General features: G+C 29.7%; 1 protein-coding gene across 2 annotated transcripts in view; it reads left to right on the top strand.

Annotated features, from left to right (window-relative positions):
- The window catches only part of LOC127707004 (C2 domain-containing protein 5-like), a 93,149-nt gene that overhangs the window by 28,843 nt on the left and 42,387 nt on the right, over positions 1-21,919 (top strand). For both annotated transcript variants that reach the window (XM_052211771.1, XM_052211770.1), the window contains exons 18-19: positions 89-142; positions 1,020-1,094. In XM_052211771.1, coding sequence (XP_052067731.1) covers positions 89-142; positions 1,020-1,094 — 129 coding nt within the window. The remainder of the gene's footprint in view (positions 1-88; positions 143-1,019; positions 1,095-21,919) is intronic.

The raw sequence follows: 21,919 nt of genomic DNA, 5'->3' as shown, positions 1-21,919 counted from the left end.
AAACAGTAAATATCAGTTGAAAAGGGCTTGAATCGTCAGATCAACACAAACCAAATAATAATTGCATTTCTTTCTTTTTATTTTATAGAGTCTGCCATTTTTAGAATATGAACTACATAACCAGTTGATGAACAAATTAAAGGTATGATCTTAACAATGAAAGTTGGATGTAACAGAAAGAAGTAAAAAAAAAAGGGAAATATTGTGGCAGTAGTATTATTTTGACCATTTTTGCTATACTCAATTATCTCTGCCAATATGGAACTCTGTTAAATTAACACTGTATAGTGTTTAGCAGATCACATGTGAAAAAAGAAAAATTAAAACAGTATGGATCTTTGAAGCAAATCATGAAATTTTGTACATAGCAATGACCGAAATTTCTAGAAAATAGGACATAAGATGAGTTCAGAGGACAAATGGTAAAAGTATAAAATGAAGGAATAAAGTTGGATTATGGTCTGATTGTTGGCATATAACTAGTGTTGATGGCACACTAAATATATACTTCAAACATAGTTATCATTAAGAAACACTGGTTAAATAAACAAAATATACATGAAAAGAATACACATAAACAAACCAAAAGTCACAAAATGGATAGAACAAAAAGTCACAGTTAATGATAATAATTTGTAATTGTTTGAGTAGATGTTATGAATGTCTTGAAATAATTTTAATAACATAAATAAATAAGAAAATAATTCATCTTCTTTATAACTTGAAGATTTATCAAATTTTAATCATACTAATGATTGTCTTTTTTGGGCACCATGAAGCCAGTCAATAACAGTTCAAGAAAAGTACAAAAGTTATTTAGAAAACAAGTCTTCTGTTTAATTTCAGAAGTATATATGTCATTGAGTTATTGTCTGTGACTTTTTGTCTATATTCACATGATATTAAAAGCCACAATTTTGTCTGCCATTAGCTAGGTAATGAAGAGTATTTTTTATTTTTTATTTTTTTGTTCTGTTTGATAAAGCATGTTACTAAAATTTTATTGGTTTGTTTTTCAGTTACGAGGGATGAATGGTCTGTTTGGATTAAGGATACAGATATCTGTAGGAGATACCTATCTAATTGGTATAGCTGTAAGCATTACAACTATTTAATGTTAGTGGATTGTTGATGGTAGGATGTACAGAATTACACGAGACAAAAAAGAATGTATTAAAGAACCAGTACTTTTTTGTTTATAACTTTCTTATATTTCTCCTGGTCCCTAGTCTAAGATTGCTCTGATATCTGATGGCCTTTTGGGGACTTGCTAGGGATATGGGACGTCAGAGCACAGTCGATATAGAAAACAAGTAAAGTAGAAAGTCTAGTAAGGGCTAGTTTTGGCCTGAAATTCAAAGTACATCTGATGAAAGATTTTTGACATTTTTTAGACACTCAAGTGTCTACTTCAGTCGATTCAATTAGTTTATGTAAAAGATTTGAACTGATTTTGGTCATTAAAGACACTCAAATTCAATCTTAAATATGAAAAATCTATCAAATATGCCATAAAACGTCACTTTTTAGATGGTTTTTGTCTTAAATGGAAGTGGCCGCATTTGTGTTCGGTCTCAACCTTTATATATGTTATGTATTTAAATATTAATACTGAACACAAATGCCGCCACTTCCATTTTAGACAAAAAACAGGCTTAGGTTATGAAACATGAAGAAAATATTGTTTGTCTTTAGTTCTAAGTTAACAAAATTTCAGATAATCAGGAATTATCTCCCCCTGGTTTACAGATTAAAGGTTTTAGATGTGCTATAAGCTCTGAAGAAACAACCAGCTACACCATTATTTTCCATCAAGGGCCTAATAAAGGGTAAAAGGACAGAAAGTTACAGGACATAAAGTCACAAATTTGATAGGACAAAAAGTCACAGGACAAAAAGTCACAAATAATTTGTTGACAATTGTTTGAATATATAAGAGAAAGATCTTGAAATATTTTCTTTTTATTACATATATTCATTTTTAAGTTTAGGAAATTGTTCATAAGCCTTGATAAATGAAAATTTATTAAATTTTAATCATGCAAAGGATATATTTCTTGGCACAATGAAGCCATTTAAGTACCAAGCCACGTTGACATTTTGTTTATATAACATTTATTTGATCATTATTGATATTTATTGAATAAATGTTAATTACAAAGTTGCTTCGTATATAAAAGTTCAAGAAAAAACAAAAAATAATTTTTTAAATTAGTGTTTTCTTGTTTAAAGAAAAATAATCTCAAAACTGAATTGTGACTTTTTGTCCTTGACTTTTTGTCTGTGACTTTTTGTCCTGTGACTTTCTGTCCTACATTCTAATAAAGCATCCAAACCTTGAGGCGTTTCATGTAAAACAGGGGAGATAATTTAAGTTTATCTTTAAAATTTTGGTAACTTAAAATACAAATTTGGTTCTTGTAGGGAAAAAATATCATATCTGGTAGGAAATATAAAGTCAAAGAAAAGAAAGGATATCTGATATAATTTTCATTTTTGGTTAAAGTAATAGCAAAAATTTTATGAATAATAAGTGTAACCATTCACCTTCTTTAGATAAACTCAAACTTTTGAATCCTGTCTAGGGTTGACTATATATAGTCAACAGTTTGTTTTATTAGGCTGATTTTTGCAAATGAATAAACTTCCATGATTTTGTTGAACAAACAAAAATTGGTTCATTTATGTGTCAAGTTTTTACAGCAGTACAAGATAAGTTTTAGCACTAATTAGCTGGCTTCATTTGACTTTTTACTTTTCCTGTTACATGTCTACTATCTAAATATGATATATCACTGTAACACATTAGAAGAAACTAAATTATTGATAAAAAAATAAAGATTTACAATATTATTTTTCTTTTTTTTTCACAAATGAAAGTGATTATATAGTTTTTTATATATAGAGATAAGAAATGAAATGCTATTAAAACAATTATACTGAATTTGTGATGAAAATCTTTAATAAAAAAAAATCAAAACATTTAAATTTGAATTTAAAAAAAAAACTTTTTTATTTTTATTCTAGTCTATTTTTTTTTTACTTTCTGAATACCCATACTTTGTGTAATGTGCAAAAATATGGAAATTGAATATGGATTTTATTTGTTTTAAAATTTTTGTTTCCAATTTTTTGGGGGGAATTGATATTTGGTATGTAAATTAATGTTACAATTATCATATTACATCATAAATGAATGTAGTTGTTTTTTGTGCTTTAAATTTTGTAAATAATTAAATGTTAAAAATTTAATCAATTCTTTTAAAATTTTGATTTTCTTTCTTTGATATTTAAGGTGACATTTTGATGTCAAGGTGTGAAAATGAAACCCAACCCCAACCTATCTAATAAACATATATTGAGTCTTACCCCCTGACAGGTAGATTTTTTTGTCACAAATGGTCATATTTGTTTATTGTGTTTTTGTTTCTGTCTGTTGTGTACCTGGATATTTCAGAGTTAATTAGAATTTTCAATTTTTTTGTTGTTTTAAGGGATGTCATTCTGTTCCTGTGTATTACAGACAGGGTTTCAAAAATGTTTTATATAGTTTACAGATTTACTAATTATTATCATTCAAAGACTTGTGTATGATGATGCAAGACAGATATATGTTTTAAAAGAAGAAAAGATCAGATTTCCATAATAAGGGTAAGTTTGTTTCAAAGTTTTTAAACTATAGTAATATGACATGAGGTGATTGAAAAGAAATATTTTGTTTCTCATATTGAAGAACTTGATATTTTGATTTTGTACTGTTGCTTATATAAAGATAACAGTTCTTACTTAGATAATGACTATAAGCTGTCGTTATTTTTATGACTTGCTGGTTCAAATTTAAAAAAATAAGACTGAGTGGATTTGCTCTGAGAAACAAAATATTCATTTTAAATAAACTAATATTACAAATGAGAATTATACCTCTATGTTATAAAACCATAATTCCAGAAACCTCATTTTCAGGAAAATTAAAGATTGACCTCTTAGGTCAAAAAATAATATCTAAAAAAATTTTTTTTTATATTAATTCAACTGAATAGTGAAAGACATTAAATTTATTTCTTAAGTTTTAATTTATAATTCTTGCAATAAGTTGTTTGAGGAACTTTAATTTCATTTATATTTTTTTTGTTTTAAACATATTAATTTTGCTAAAATTCCAAATATTTATACTCATGTTTCTTTGTGTCGAAACTGGTTCATTTAATATGAAGTTTATATGCCCTTACAAGAAGGTTCATTTACTTTTTTTTCTTATTTTAATACTTTAAGTGTTTCTGTGGAATTAAAAGCTGGTAGTTTCAATTCATGACAAAATTAAGTAAGCTGGAAAGTTTTGTGTATCAATATGTTTCAAAACAGTTTGTTTTTATCTTTTGTTTATATGACTAAACACTATTATAAAAAGTTTTATGAATTAGAATGTTGAAAAAGTTTGTAAATATAGAAAATAGAAAAGATGGCAAGCATATTAACATCATATTTGAAAATGTAGAATGAAACTTACAGGAATATTGTCTCAGTTTTCTGAGCCTCTTTGCTCTCTGTAAAACATTTAAACATTGTGAAATGAGTTTAAATGGATAATAAAAAAACATGAATACTGGCAGGCCTAAAGCGAACAATTTTGAAATCAAACAGATCCACATTCAGATAAGTTTAGTTTTCAAAAAGTAAAATTTGCAGTCTTGAAAATGATAAATTGCACCCTCTCCCCCCAATTAAAAAAAAAGAAAGAAAAAACCCTGCAAAGCTGACGAAATATATCCACTTTACATATAATGAATTAAAACAGTTTCATTCATAGAATGCTGATAATATTGGAATGCAAAAATGTTAATGAATTTGATTACTGAAAATTGCTGCATGAAATTTCATTTTTGTGAAATTAGTACATTGACTAAGATGATATACATGATATATAGATGTTTTCTTTCCTAATATTTCTTGTTGGGAAGTCATCTCATTTATAGTCACACATGCACCTACTTATATTTATTTATAGAGAATTTTCTGATATAAGGTGTTTCCAAAGATATAATCGGGGATTTTAATGTGGTTATTGCTCTGGTTTGTTGTTTTTTTCCCCATTTTTCATGTAAAATTTTGAATATAGATGCTACACCCTGTTTTTTTTTTTAAACAAATGATTTTATGAGGCTGTGGTAGTTTTGACATGGTTTAAACTGTTTGATTAACACTGCATAGAATTTTCATTTAAGATTTTGATATGTGAAAATTGGAATATCACAATAATTGATTGTTGATTATAACTGCTGTTCTTTGAGAAAGAAAAGCCATAATATTATTAGAAATTTCACACATAGTAAAAATTCAAGTTCTCATAAAAAGACAGTCTCGAGTAATTATAATAATAATAATATTATAAATAAATACTTTATTTAAAGAGGGTAATATCAATAAGTAAAATACTAATCTCCCCTAATTTATTGTTAAGAAACTTTGTCTATTGTTTGCCACAGTATTCTGACCTCAGATAAATGTGGTGTTTTTGTGACTGGATTACTGTCTCATTGATGTTTATTGCATCTTCTTGTTTTTTAAGTTTATATTGTGCAGAATTTTGCTCCTTAAAAATTGAAATGATGAAATTTATTATTTTAAGTGATAATTTGTTTTTATTTGAATCTTTTCAAGGAGTAACTCAAATGTGATGTGGGGTAAAATTTTGTAAATGTGTAACCCAATGTCCCTCTTTCTTGTTGTAAATAATTAAATAATTCATTGTATATATTATAGCTGTATGAAAATGAATACAAATACTTTATTAAACCAACTATCGGCCCATAAAAGGCATGTTACATATTATGGTTACAAATAGACATAAGTATAACAGCAAAAACAAGAAAAAAAATAATAATGGTAATGCTTATGATAAAATGGATTTAATTATTGCAGTCGTTTTCTTCTTGTGAAACATTTATAACAAGATAAAGCCAGTGTTGCATATTTTTTCATGTTCACAAGAAAAAAGCCAAATAAATCCGTTTTCTTTATTTCGATTTTTGAAATTATTGCATATTTTTAAAGCAGAATTCAACATTACTTGTCATTGTTGTTTGAATGCTGAACATTCCATTAGAAAATGAGTTTCATCTTCAATTGAATTTAAAGACCAAAATTTACAAATTCTTTGATCTGTGTCAATTTTTCTATAACGAACCTGCCCAATAGTTGTTTTATGAACACTAATTCTCATTTATGTGAGGTACTTTCTAGTTTTAAATTTACAACATTTAGATAAGTCTCTTGTTTGAAAATATCCTTAAATTTAAAATAAGATCGTTATTTCCTCTTTTTCACTGTAGCATTCTGTAAAAGATAAACTTTCCAAATTTGCATATACCTCTTAATTAAAACATTGAAATTATTAATATCTACATTCAGCTGTTTTGCAATAAATAAATTAGATGAATACCATGTTTGTTTACCATTCTGGTGAATATGAATGCTAGATGGAAGAGTTTGACTTAACAATTGACACTCTTTCATGTCTTTGATTCTACAGAAAAATTTAATAACTGAACAAATAATATCAGAATGTAGTGGAGTACGACTGTGTTCCCTGTAAACTGCTGATTTGTTGATTTACTATGAACTCCCAGTATTACTTATTAAAGTTTAGGCATACATTTTCACAATAAATTTATTATACTTTTGGTCTAGTTCATGCGAATTAATATTTTGTGATTTAAAATTACAAGTACCCCAAATTTTGGAACCATAATTATAGTAAAATGAAAAAAAAAAATATGAAGATTTGTGGCAATGTTTGGCATAATACTACCAAAAACACCTTTCAGTTTAAAAATACCCTAAGAGCTCGTTGATATAAATCAATTATTTTGAGCAGTCTTAAACATACCAGATGCTGAAAAAATAACACCAAGATATTCATAACACTGGAAATTTTCAATCAACTCACCATTGAAATAAAATTTACAATTAATTCCACTTTTATTGAAAACAATTATTTTTGTCTTCTTTAAATTAACCTGAATGCACTATGTACTACAATATTTTATAAATTTGTCTAAACAGTATGGCAATCCATCCTTTGTTGTTGAAAATAGTATAACATCATTAGCATATAATAAACAGCTGATGTGTAGGATTTCCATGAATTGCAGAGGAACAAACATCATTAAAAATATTAGGCGTCATTGATAAAAATTTTAAACGAATTTGGACTAAGATTATCCCCTTGTCTCACTCCAACCTCTGATTTGAAAGAAGATGTTAATTTATCATTTATTCTAATACTTAGTAAATTATTAGTATACTTACTCCTAACAATTCTATAAAAAGATCCAACAATTTTAAGAATACAGCTGCATGCATAACTGAAAAGAACGCTTTTTTTTTAAAATCCACAAACATGTATATAAATTAGATTTACCATTTAAAGTATATTTTTCTATAAATGTCCTCAAAATAAGAATGTGATCAGCAGTTCAAGCTTTAGTTTGGAAACCAATTTGAGTTTCTGATATACTACAAAATTTTTCTAAATAGTTATTTAATCTGTTATTAAGCAATCAAATGAAAGTTTAGTAATGCAGCTCATAATTGCTATACCCCTGTAATCAGATGGATCACATTTTGAACCAAATTTATATATAGGAAAAATGTAACTAGTCTCCCATTGTTTTGGATAAAAACCAGTATTGAGAATTCTGTTAAATATTTTGACAAAGCCTGTTGACAGTACATTTTAGCATTTCATTTGAAATACAGTCTAATCCAGTAGATTTACCATTCTTTATTTTATGAATTGACTTCATAATGTCTTCGGTAGTTACTTTAAAATCTAGATCATTGATAGTCCCATTACTTTCTAAATTACAAAGTGAATCCTTTATTTCTTTGATTCTTAATTCAAAATTCAGTTAAACTTTATTAAGTTTTGTTAAACCCCCTAGTTAAACCTAGTTAACCCCACTCAACAGCAGTATATGATGATAAACCACTCAGATAACAAACAAGTTATAAAATACTCAAAATGACATTTAATGACAAGACTGTGGGAAATGTATAAATACTCATGCACACTTTGAATGTTTTAATCAGAAATATGAACTCTACCAACACAATGAAAAATTCCTGTTATTAAAATGATATCATACATTACTTTATGTGGGGGATTGGGTATCATTTTATGACCTTTGCTCCCAGCAGTTTAATTTGTTCATGAAATACATGAAATATTTTCCAATGGATATTTGATTAAGGAAAAGGAACCAAGCAATCAATCTAACTATTCATGCAGGTGCTTCGGTGCTTCAATACTACTGACTTTCTTTAAATTGTCCATCCACATGGTTTAAGAATTAAGATTAAGAAAAAATTTAAGAAAGTTCCAAATCCCTCAGGCAAAGATGAATTTGGGTATTTTTATGCCCCACCTAGGGGCATTATGTTTTTCGGTCTGTGCGTACATTTGTTCGTCTGTCTGTTCGCCCGTCCGTTTATCCGTCTGTCTCGCTTCAGGTTAAAGTTTTCGGTCAAGGTAGTTTTTGATGAAGTTGAAGTCCAATCAACTTGAAACTTAATACACATGTTCCCTATGATATGATCTTTCTAATTTTAATGCCAAATTAGAGTTTTTTTGAGACTATTAAACAATTTGTATTTTTATGGTTTGACATTATACGTTTTTCAACATAGGTAAATATATTCAAATATACACAAAACGTTCACAGTATATATCAAGAGATGAAGTATTCACTGGAAAAATAAAATTTACAGAAACGTTATGCGATGTTCACAAAAAGTCATCTTTTAAAAATTAGCAAATAAAATATGTTACAAGCATCCATTTCTTAAAAAATGAATACTAAGCATGGACTAATGTCAAATTGTTCTAAATATTTGAAGAGATAAAACAAAACATCTGTTATTCGATTTTTAAGGATGTGAATTTAAGCATCAATTCAATTTGTGTACTCCTAATTACAGAACCATAGATCGTTTGAAGGTCAGTTCAAATTAATTTTTCTATGATTCAATATGGATTCAAAATTAAATTGGTGTAACCATATAGTGAATAAGGATAGGTCTACAAAATAAACACAGAATGGAAACTTTTGTCTGGATCATAAAAAAACGTAGGTGAAAAAACTGTCAAAATAGGTGCAATTTGGGTACCCTCATGTTACAGGTAAATTGGTGCAAATGAATTCCGTAAATTGGGACAATAATATTTTGTGCAAATGATACATATTAAAAATAGCAATTAATGCAAAAGGACTACTACCAAAATGAATGCATGCAAATGAAATAAAAAGCTGTGTGCATATGTCAAAAATTAATCCCATATGTGCACAAATGTAATGCGCCCATTTGACTTATATTTTTGTCAAACTTTTGATTTAAATGAAACGATTACCTATTTTTATAAATCATTTTATATCTATTATAATAATAAGCTTTGTTAAATCTTGTTTTAAGTTAGCATCAAAATTTTGTAACTAAGATACAGTTAACTATACAACATTAATTTTGTTCTTCTGTATTTGCATGCAGGTATACTTTTTGAAAAGACGTCAGCTTTCTGGCATTAGTCCTTGTTATGATCCTCCTATTTAGATAGTATTATTATGTTTGGTCTATGTGTCCATCTGTAATGTTCATCTGTTAGATCCTCCTAAGACAGTATGTTTGGTCTATGTGTCCATTTGCAATGTTCATCTGTTCAATCGGTGCCAGGTTAAAGTTTTGGTTTAAAGTAGTTTGATGTGTAAGGTAGTTGTGGTCACATCAATTTGAAAGTTAATACAGATAATCATAATGGTGTAAATTGTTTATAAAATATGCCATATTAGGGTTTTGACACCAATTTCGTGTTTTATTAAACTTGGAAATGTGACAGTGAGACCTGTTGTTGATCTTATGATTTGATGTAATCATTGGTAAATGTATCTTGATAAATTCAATATATCTATCAAGGATTTCTGGGAATTTAAATGGAGGACTTAACAACATAATGAAGATGACATTTATAATGCATATATTGCATAACAATGTTTTCAACAATAATAAAAATTATAGAAAGTATTAAACCCTTGATACAAACAACTTGTCATATCTTTTATCATAGATTATCTCTATTTTTAATTTGTTGTTTGATTTTAAGGGTTGAAATAAGATGTTGTTTCAAACTGGCCAAACTCCTTCTTAGATTGACTTACCTTTAATGAAATTAACTATCCCTTTAAATGCTATAAAAAAAACTAGCTGGCATAGCATCAAGTCAAATTTTGGTTATGCTGCCCTATATAGAAAAGACCTCTTATTTTAACCCCTGCAAATTTCTGATCCACCAATTGTTACTCAAATATCACCTGAGGGTAGTCACAAAGGTGGAAAATTTCAATCCTACATTCTGTCATCTTTATGTCAACATTAAGTTCCACTTTATGCAACTTTTTGAAAACTCTGGAAATGGAAACTTGAACAATAACTTCCTCTTGAACCACTGGAGCAACAATTTTGAAAACTTTTTTTTGAATTATGTTTTTTACTTTTAATTGGACATAATTTTTGCATTCAGCATTTAGAAACAATCTGTGGTTAAGATATTTATACATTATTCAAAACTTTATAACATTTTATGAAAACAAAAAGAGACAAAAGCATCTTATGATCAAGAGAGCATGATTTTTTTTTTCCGTTTTTTGTATTGTACTGATAAATTTATTTTTTTGCAGTAAACATTTATATCCCGTCTGAGGGTAAAGTTATTTTTTTAGGCATCTATAACTCTTGTCAGGCATTCATGGAATGTTCAAGAAATAGCATATGAAGAAAATATTTTTACCCTTCTATATTTTACTTATAACTGATCTTAATTTTTTCTGGAGTTAAGGACTATATAAAAGAGATGTGGTATTGGCCTATTTCACTTTTATCTTTCATAGGTTATGCCTCTTAATAATTAGGGAAATTGGCTAACTTGGGAATTGATAACTTAAGGATGTACTTAGGTCAGGTTGATAAATTTTTGTCAGATGTTTGGACTTCTTGGGTTTTTTCTTACTATACAGGGTAAAATATTTTTCCCCATATCACCCTTTTTTCTTTTCATAGAAGACTTCAATAGCTCATAGAAAGGTCTTTACCAAAATTTAAGCAGTTACTAGATTTTTTTCTGACGATTTGAGACCCAAATAATGCCAATGCTAAATATACGGCAAAAGTTAGAGTCAGCCTTTTCCTGCCATTTTTTAAAAATCAAATATCGCAAAAAAAAGTTCCATAACCTATCAATATTTTTAGCTTATTTTGTTCCTTCTGACTTATAGTATCAATTTAAATTCTGATTTTTTTTTAATTTCACCCAACTACGTCCTTAAGTTTGAGCAAGGACCAAACTATTTGTAGCAATTAAAATTTGGGTAAAAAAATTGCCACAATAGCTTCATCATTTTTCTAAAATAAAAAATAGTTTTGACACCAGAAATAGAACAAATACATAAACACCAGATTCAAATGCCATTTGAATAATGATGGGAAGGAAACATCTTCAAATAATCAGAGCATATTAAGTTGATATTAGAACTAATTGTGAAATATTTTGAGTTAATTTTTGAGAATTCGAAGTGTTAATTGATACAATGATCTGATTATTTTTGTTATCAGGTAAAGGGATAATTTATCTGTTACAAGATTTGATGTGTTGTTTCTTCTGATTTTATAATTCATGTTTCGGGGGTGGCATCTTCAAAGTATTAGTTTGTGATCAGGAATAATAGTGGTAGGTCACTAATATTTGGTATGGAGTTGTATAAGATGGAGATAATTTGCCCCACCACGTCAGTTTTGGTCTCTTGACTTTGAAATTTTTGTTTAGTTTACATGTATTAGTTTGATAGGGTAATTTTATGGTTAACCCCTAATGGTAGGTCAATGATGTTTGGTATGCAATTGGTCCAAGAACACTGTTATCGTCCTACAAATTTAGTCCCTACTGTGAACAGTGTATTAGTTGCAATTTTTTCATACCCCTTCCAAATTTATTTCTTCACGTTTTATGCCTTAAATAGCAAGTAAGGGGATGAAATTACACTGTAAAAAAATTTGGGTCATGAATTTTAAAGTTAAGTAGTGATTTGGTCCAGCTGAAAAAGGTTAAAAATTAGTATGTCTGAAGCTTTCAAAAGAATTCAAGAACCCCTTAACAAAAAATTGTCCATATTTTGAGTAAGAGCTGATGAAGTTTTCTATAATTTTGATATAATTTGTCCCAAAAGTAGTACACCACACTATAAAAATTTTATTGAGAAAGCATAGGTGGGATTTTTTTTATTTTATTGTCTAAAAGAAATGCACTACGAAATAACTGTTCTTGGGGCCAATTGTGTAAGAATTTGATTTGCATGGAGATTATTTGCGTTTGCCCCTCTGTTATGATCTGTTGACTTTGAAACTTTTGCTTAGTTTACACGTATAAGTTTGATTAGGTCATTCAAATGGGAACCAATATTGGTAGGTCAATGGTATTTGGTATGGAGTTGTATAAAAATTGGCACATCTCATTTACATGGAGATAATTAGGGCCCCGCCGAATGGTGGACACCCTATAGTGATCAGTCTGTCCGTCCATCTGTCCATCCGTCAGTAACAAATTGTGTCCGCTCTATATCTAGAGAACCGTAATGATTTCAAAGTTTATACTTAACATGTATATTAACAACACCAGAGGGTGTGTCATAATGTATGTACAACTTCCTAGGTCAAAGGTCAAGGTCAAAAACTTTGATTTTAGTTGACAACCCCATGTCCTATGGTAAAGATCGTGTCCGCTCTATATCTTGAGAACCATTATGATTTCAAAGTTTATACTTGACATGTATATAAACCAACACCAGAGGGTGTGTCATAATTTATGTACAACTTCCTAGGTCAAAGGTCAAGGTCATTAACTTCAGTTTCAGTTGACAACCCCATGTCCAATGATAAAGATAAAAAATTTTCACCACACATTATTCACAGCAGGGTCTTCAGAGATGGCTCCCATCTCAATGATATCTAGTTTGCCCTGTCCCCTCAGTTATGGTCTATTGACTTGGAAACTTTTGCTTAGTTTATATGTTTTAGTTTGTGATTATGTCATTTAAAGGGGAGCCAAAAGTGGTAGATCAATGATATTTGGTATGCAGATGTTTTATCTTTGGCACATCTCATTTAATAGAGATTATTTGGTTCCATTTTCCCAGTCATGGTTCATTGACTGAATGTTTTGCATAGTTTACATCTTTAAAAACTGCCATTTAATTTCAACATTTGCATTATACTATCAAAATTACCAATAGGTGCAACATGTCTCTGTGTTAACAGCTTTTGTTACTGATTAAATAAAATTCAAATAATATATGTATACAGGCTAATTTTATTGTTAAATCAATATCATTGCTTACACTATGTTTCGCTCATATTTATCAAAAAACAAGCATTAAACATTTAGACGAATCTTAATTTTGGCACTATGTCTTAAGATTGCACTTCTGTAAATATAGACAATGTAATTTCCCATAGGAACCCCTTTTATGGCTATAACTTTGCCACTTTTACTATGACGTTTCGTAAAAAAATATATACTAGAATGGAAAGTTCATATGCACTGCTATTTTTTTCAAAGGTCAAAACATAGGGCTGTGCTGCACATTTTTAGCTCACCGGGGCCTGAAGTGCCCCTTGTGAGCTTATGCCATCACTTGGCGTCCGTCGTCATACATCGTCTGTCGTCGTAAACTATTTCAAAAATCTTCTCCTCTGAAACTACTAGGCCAAATACCTTCAAACTTTAACTAAATGTTCCTTAGGGTATATAGTTTATAAAGTGTATCCGAAGTTTTGATCCATCAACAAACATGGCTGCCATGGCTAAAAATAGAACATAGGGGTCAAATGCAGTTTTTGGCTTATATCTCAAAAACTAAAGCTTTTAGAGCAAATCTGACATGGGGTAAAATTGTTCAATTGGTCAAGATCTATCAGCTCTGAAATTTTCAGACGAATCGAACAACCCATTGTTGGGTTGCTGCCACCGAATTGGTAGTTTTAACAAAATTTTGCAGTTTTTTGTTATTATTTTGAATATATTTATAGATATATATAAACTGTAAGCAGCAATAATGTTCAGCAAAGTAAGATCTACAAAAAAGTTAATATGACCATAATTGTCAATTGACCCCTTAAGGAGTTATTGCCCTTTAAAGACAATTTTACACAATTTGTTCATCAAGTTTGCTAACATTTAAAAAGTGTGAGCGATTCAGGCTCTTGAGAGCCTCTTGTTTGCATTTATATGCCACAAACTTCTAAGAGTTTCAACTTGTACTAAAATTATGTACAACCCCTGCATTCACTTTTGGTTTTCCTCAGAATTCAATTTGGCCGCTGTCTATGTGTATTAAAACTGGAAAAATTCCCAAGTTATGTCTCTATGAGATGAAACATAGAGATCATATCTGGGAACCAGTAGGTTAACAAAATAAAATATCTATGAATATTATATATCTCCCCAAAAGAAGTGTGGTTTGTGAAACAGCTGTAATTACAAAGTTCAACCTTGATGCCAAATAAACTAAAATATGAGTACAGCCAAAACATTTCAATTTACAGTAATAGTGATGTACACATGTTTGTCTGTCCATTTGTCCATTCTTTTGCCAGGATTGTATGGCTTGACAAAATATTATGAAATTTAAATACAATGTTAAGGACCTGAAAATACAGGTCATATGCAAGTTTGGTTGTGATAAACCTGACATTTACTTTCAATGATGATTAACATTTGTTGAGATAATGGTAATAGCTGAAGTAAATAATTTGTTGTTTCTTGGCTATGCCTGAGGTTTCCACAAAGGAAAAATGTATGTAAGATTGGATAAATTAAGGAGCTTTTTTTCATTTTTCATGAAAAGGAACATATTATTATGTAATTGTGACGTCAAACATAAAAAAAATCTTGTTTTACTCATTTATAATCCTTTGCATTTCTTAACATAATGTGCAAATTTGTGAGTTCAAAGGATAAAAATGTCTAAACAAAAAAGGAAATTTTGAGTAAACTTCTAAAATTTCTACCCCATCAATCTCAGTAAGTAGTACACGAAGGTATAATTTTTATTATATATTTGAATTGACTATGTAAGAAATAGCCAGTATACAAAACTTCGTAAAAAAATCACTGTGTGATAAAATCTGTATCATAGCCCTAATTAATTCCCCTACAAATATGGGATTTCCCGAACTTTCTGAGGTATATATAAAACTTGTATCATAGGTATATATAAAACTTGTATCATAGGTATATATTATCAATCTCTCATACAAGTTCGAAAATCAGTGCTGATCACTCCATCTTTGTACAATACAATAACAATTTATAGCAAGATTATGGAAATGAAAAGTACAATATAAAACACTCATCTTCAGTGTCATACATTTTTTTTATAAAAAAAACTATAAAAGATCTTAAGATGAGTTAGAAAAATAGTATACCTCTGTTTGAACATAGAAATACTCTCAAAAGCAACCATTTATTGTAAATTATGGGAAACTAGCTTGTTTTATCAACAACAACAAAATGGTTGTCCTTCTTAATTTAATGCAATGTATCAAGTTTTTAGGTCACCTGGCTTCTGTCGTCCGTTGATGTCCCTTTACTTATACAAAAATAAAAAAAAACACTTGGCAAAACTTAACCAAACTTAGCCACAACCATTATTATTTTGTAAACCGCTATAGATAGAGAAATTCTGACCATAACAATGAATTCTTTTTATACCCCACGCAATTTATTGCGTTGGGTATAATGTTTTTGACCCATCCAGTCTGTCCATCTATCTGTCCGTCCGTCAGTCCTGTTCTTGTCATCGCAACTCTTCTGAAACCACACAACAGAAATTCATGAAACTTTGTAGATAATAAGGACATACTGTGTAGATGTGCATATCGACAGGAAATTATGATTCAATTTTTTTTTCTAGGAGTCATGCCCCTTTGCACTTATTGGCATGGCCTCAATATTCTACTGCACAGTTTATCATTGCAATTCTTCTGAAACCACACAACAGAATTTCATGAAACTTTGTAGATAATAAGGACATACTATGTAGATGTGCATGACAGGAAATTACAATTTTATTTTTTTTCTAGGAGTTATGCCCCTTTGAACATAGAATTTTGGCCTAAATATACTAATGTAACAGTTTGTTATTGCAACTCCTCTGAAACCACATAATAGAATTTCATGAAACTTTGTAGATAATAAGGACATACTATTTAGATGTGCAAATCGACAGGAAATTTATATAATGATTTAATATTTTTTCAAGGAGTTATGCCTCTTTGAACTTGAATTTTGGCCTAAATATACTACTGCAACAGTTTGTCATCGCAACTCCTCTGAAACCACACAACAGAATTTCATGAAACTTTGTAGTTAATGAGGAAATAATATGTAAATTGCATATTCACAAGAAAATTTTTATCAGTTGACTTTTGTAGCGTTATGAGTCTTTGAACTTAGGAATCTGGTGAGATTTTGTTTGTCCAGTGACAATGTGGGGGCGTGGGGTATGTTAATCATGCTCACAAAGGTTCTTTAATTTAGAATGTTGAGCTCTACCTATTGTCTTTTTAAGCCAAAACTGTCAGACAACTTCTTACAGGAGTTGTTGCCCTTAAATGACGAATTTTACTATTTTCAAAAATTTCCCTATTATCTCGAAAATTATAATAGATACACAGAAACTTTAACAAACAAAAATGATCAGCAAGACAGAATCTACAAATATTAGTCAATGTAACTTAATCATCAGATGACTCCTTTTTAGAGTTACTGCCCCTTAATGTTGATTTTTACCAAATTTTTGCATTTTTTGCCAAATATCTTAAAAATTATAATAGATAAATAGAAACTTTAAAAAGCAATAATTTTAAGCAAGATAAGATCTACAAATAAGTCAAATACAACTTAAATTGTAAGTCAACTCCTTATTGAAGTTATTGTCGTTTAAAGACAATTTTTCCCATTTTTGCCTATTATCTTGAAAACTGTAATAGATAGATAGAAACTTTAGATAGCACAATTGATCATGAGGACAAGATCTACATGCAAGCTATCATCTTCGAAATCTTAAGTCGACTTGTTATTGAAGTAATTGCCCTTTAATGATAATTTTTACATTTTTGTCGAGCCTTCGACTGTTGACGAAAAAGCGAGTCATAGCGATCCTACATTCTGTCTGCGGCGGCGTCCACAAATATTCACTCTGTGGTTTAAAGTTTTTGAAATTTTAATAACTTTCTTAAACTATCCTGGATTTCTACCAAACTTGGACAGAAGCTTGTTTATGATCATAAGATAATATCCAAAAGTAAATTTTGTAAAAAAAAATTCCATTTTTTCCGTATTTTACTTATCAATGGACTTAGTTTTTCTGCCAGGAAACATTGCATTCACTCTGTGGTTAAAGTTTTTGAAATTTTAATAACTTTCTTAAACTATCCTGGATTTCTACCAAACTTGGAAAGAAGCTTGTTTATGATCATAAGATAGTATCTAGAAGGAAATTTTGTTAAAATTTTGTTCCATTTTTTCCTTATTTTACTTATAAATGGACTTAGTTTTTCTTCCAGTTAACATTACATACAGTCTGCAGTTTAAGTTTTTAAAACATTTATTAGATTCATAAACTATCCTAGATATTTACAAAACTTGGACAGAAGCTACTTACAATAAAAAAATAGTATAGAGAGGAATATTTTTATTAATTTTTTGCCTCATTTTTGTTGAGCCTGCGATTAACAGCAAAAGCAGGCGAGACACTAGGTTCCGTGGAACCCTTACAAATTTTTTTTTGTTCTTAAGTTTTGCTGTTACAGCACTGCCCAAGGTTAGGGGAGGGTTAAGGGCTCACAAATATGTTCTGTATGTGCCTGTAAGTGAGTGGTTGTCATTAGTTCATGTCTGTCATATTTGAGCTGAGAAGGATAGAAATCGACCTTATGCAAATGAATATCAATGCATCTGTTAATTTATTTCAGGTTGAAAAAATCTTAATGCAAAGTCTGTAACTGTTTGAAAATTCTACAAAACAGAACAAAATTATCTTTTATTTTGTATTTGAATGTTCAAAAATGAATCAAAGTCTTATACATGTACATGTATTTGTACACTTGCATATGGTGGATATCTATCTGATGCAGCTCATTTGTTGTCTTCTTAGATTAGTTTGTTATAAATTAGACTAAGTTTTCTGGTTTGAATTGTTTCACATTTTCAGCTCGATCCCTTTGTTGAATGGCCGAGTGAGCTTTTCTCATCACTTGGCACTGTTGTCCGTCATTGTCGTCCATCGTTGTTAACTTTTACAAAAAGCTTCTCCACTGAAACTATTGGCCCCAATTTAACCAAATTTGGCCATAATTGTTATTGGGGTATCTTGTTTTAAAACTGTGTCAGATGACACCGCCTGCTGACCAAAATGGCCAACATTTGTCTATTATCTTGATAATCACTATGAATAGAGAAAACCTGACAGGGGTAGAAATGTTTTTAATATCAACCTATTGTCCGTTTATGTCAAAATTGTCAGAAAACTTCTTCTAGGAGTTATTGCCCTTAAATGTCAAATTTTATAAATTTTTCTTTTTGTATATTATTTAAAACTATAGTAGATACATTAAAATTTGTATTAGGAAAAATAATGAGCGAGGCAAATAATCCACTTATTTGAACTCAGGTGGATAGTTGTCTGATTGGCAATCACCATGTCACACCCTCATTATAAGTTTTGTCCACATAAAAAACCAAGACCCTACCAAGGAGTATTTTTTTTCAAAATCAATAAAATTTACAGCTATAGCTCAAATATGAAGCCTTAAGGAGATAATTTGATAAGCATACAAAAAAGAATGCCTCATGGTCAAATTAGAGCAATAGTTAATGCTCTTTCCATATAAGATTTTTTTATACAAGACTGAGAAACTGGAATGATATCAGACTTGACACAAATTATTAAATCATATTGGCTATTGATTAAAGGAGACTCAATTCAGATTTAGAGAATAAAAATATTAGACCTTGATTTCTGACTGCAAAGTCTGATCAGACTTTGATTTGAGATACAGAGAGCAATAAAAACTTGAAGACTGCTTAAAAAATAATACATTTCTTGTTTATTCAAATGTGAGACAAAAAAATTTCAAATGACAGAAATGGAAAGTTTGAAGGACCTTTACTCTTATGGCTTTTGTGATGTATGGTTTCAAACAAATAAAAGATATTTTGAGACACATATTTTCTCCTTTCATGCTAAACCTACATGAACATATAGAACAGATCCTATTTGAAATATCTATACTATTAAAGAAGACAATTTAAAACCTGTGAAAAATTTATATAATGCAGCATATATTTATATTTCACTTGCATGATATTTTCCCTGAATTACATGTAATATTTGCCACGTGATGATAAATTAGCAACCAAACAATCATGTCAAGCTTTTTATGCCCACTAGGCAGCAGTGTGTGCATTGAGTGTTATTGTTGAAAGTCTGTCCGTATGAAGTCTGTTAGTACGTACGTATGTCCCATAATTACTGGTAGTTTCTGTTCTCTAACTTTAGTTTTGCACAGAACACAAATCGAGTTTGAATTTGGGTGGCGTCACTTTTACTGTTCTAGAGTTATGCCCTTTACAATTGAAAAAAAATGCTGAATTTTTCGTTTCCGTTCTCTGACTTTAGTTTACTTCAACCAAACAATGCTTATTAACCACAAAACTCAGATCAAGTTTGAATTTGGGTGGCGTCACTTTTACAGTTCTCTAGTTATGTCCCTTTGTAATGTTATATGCAATTGGGGGCATCATCTGTGTTTCGTGGACATATTCTCCATTTACTTTTGTATTTATTTAAAATTCTTTATTTGACAATTTGGTATTTAATTTCTTAATGTCATGATCACTTAAATACTAAATCATAAAGATATTCAACGTCACTTGTAAAAAGTCTAGTGGTATACAATATAAGACATAATTCTTAATAAGATGGGAACAAATTTGAATTACAGGACTTACACAAAAAAATAATTTGGGTTCCATTTAGGGGGTTGATTTATCCGAAATGTGGAACAGCTGACGTTTACAATAAGTTATTGTATGATTGACCATGATATGACTATCCCCAAAAACTTGAAACTGCTTACTATGCTTCATTGAAATAACTAAAGAATTAGTGGCAATTAGGCCCTTATTTGGCCCAAACATTAGTACAAATTGAAAAGTTACCATACATTTTCTAAAATTTGTCCTAACTACACTAAGGTTCAAGGTGTTCAGAAAATAGAAAACCAAATTCTGCAGCTTCCTTTGTTTTAATGAAAATGGTGGTGTTTTAAGACGTAATTGTGACATCATAACATAACAAATCTTAAAAGAGAAATAGCCAAGAATGATTATCAAAAGAGTTAGTAAGCCATGAGTTAAATAACAACATTCTTATTTTAAAATTTGTATTGTCAGCTTGATTCATACTAAATATATGTTTATAAAAGATGAAAAATGCTACAACAGTGTCTCAGAGGTGGACTTGTCATGGTTGTAAAACACCCTCTTAGTAGTGTTTCAGATTTTGAATAAAATGTCCAGTTAAAAAAACAAGTTCTGATACTAATCTGGGACACAGTGTTTTGCAGCTTGTATCATGTGCTTATTTATGTAAAATAAAACTAATTGGTTGCTTGTCACCAAACTGTATAAAGTGATTTATTAAAATAGGAAATTACGAAAAATATTCATATTTTCCCCCAAGTATGGCAACTTTTGATTATAAATATATCCTTATTTGTGATATGAGTAATATTTTTTCAGCGACAGCTTATTGATTTTTATTTCCTAATCTTGATTTTTATGTGAATAACAATATTGCATATTTTTATGGACTTTTCAGGTTCTTTGGAGCCTCTAGGTTAATTTTTACTTATGGTTGTTTTGATATGTTGGACTTAAAGGAAGAAAAATGTGATATTTTTATTGTTCTAAATTGGGTAATTTGCCATGGACAGTTGTTCAAGGAATTATAGTTTTTTTTTTTTATTTGAAATTTGTGAAGGACATTTTATGATCTGACTCTCTGTAAACATTTTGTCAGGACAAAAAGACAGGAAATTTTTGTCTGAAAATGCTGCATGGATAAATGTCAACAATTATTTGAATATATGGAAAAGTAATCTGTTTTGTGGTATTTGCAGAGTCAAAGAGAAAAATATTGTATGCAATTGAATGACATATTGTAAAATTATGTAGTCCAACAAGATTTGGCATAATAGAAAGCAGTTAATTTGAATTCAAATATCTTTGTGTTGAAACATTGCAAACATTTGCAAAAACAATTTGTAGTCAATATATGAAATTTTTGTTTAGCATGCTATATTACTGATATAATTATCTTTTTAAATTTTCAGATAAATCCAGATTAAGATGACTTCCAGTCAATTACACACCATGTCATACCAGTGTCCAGCACAATCTACCAACCAGTTGAACATGTCCACTCAACGGCTTAGCCATCTTCTAACACAAGACACTACTTTCTCGGATTTCTCTCAAATATTGTCATGTAATCCAGACATATCTACTCCAAATCACTCAGAAGTATATATCTCCATTTTACCAGAGGCCCCTATGCAGCAGCATGGAACCCAGTCAAACATATTTTTACCTCAGCTGCAACCTATATTACCTGCACCACTAATGCATATAAACAGGACAGAAGTCTACCAGAATCAGTCAACCATATCTATATCCAACTTGTCACCTATAGTACCACAACCATCATTTTACTACCAAAATCAGTCAACCATATCTATATCCAACTTGTCA

Source organism: Mytilus californianus, unplaced genomic scaffold (assembly GCF_021869535.1).
Source record: "Mytilus californianus isolate M0D057914Y unplaced genomic scaffold, xbMytCali1.0.p SCAF_6, whole genome shotgun sequence".
NCBI lineage: Eukaryota > Metazoa > Mollusca > Bivalvia > Mytilida > Mytilidae > Mytilus > Mytilus californianus.
This window is presented reverse-complemented; position numbering and strand designations above follow the sequence as displayed.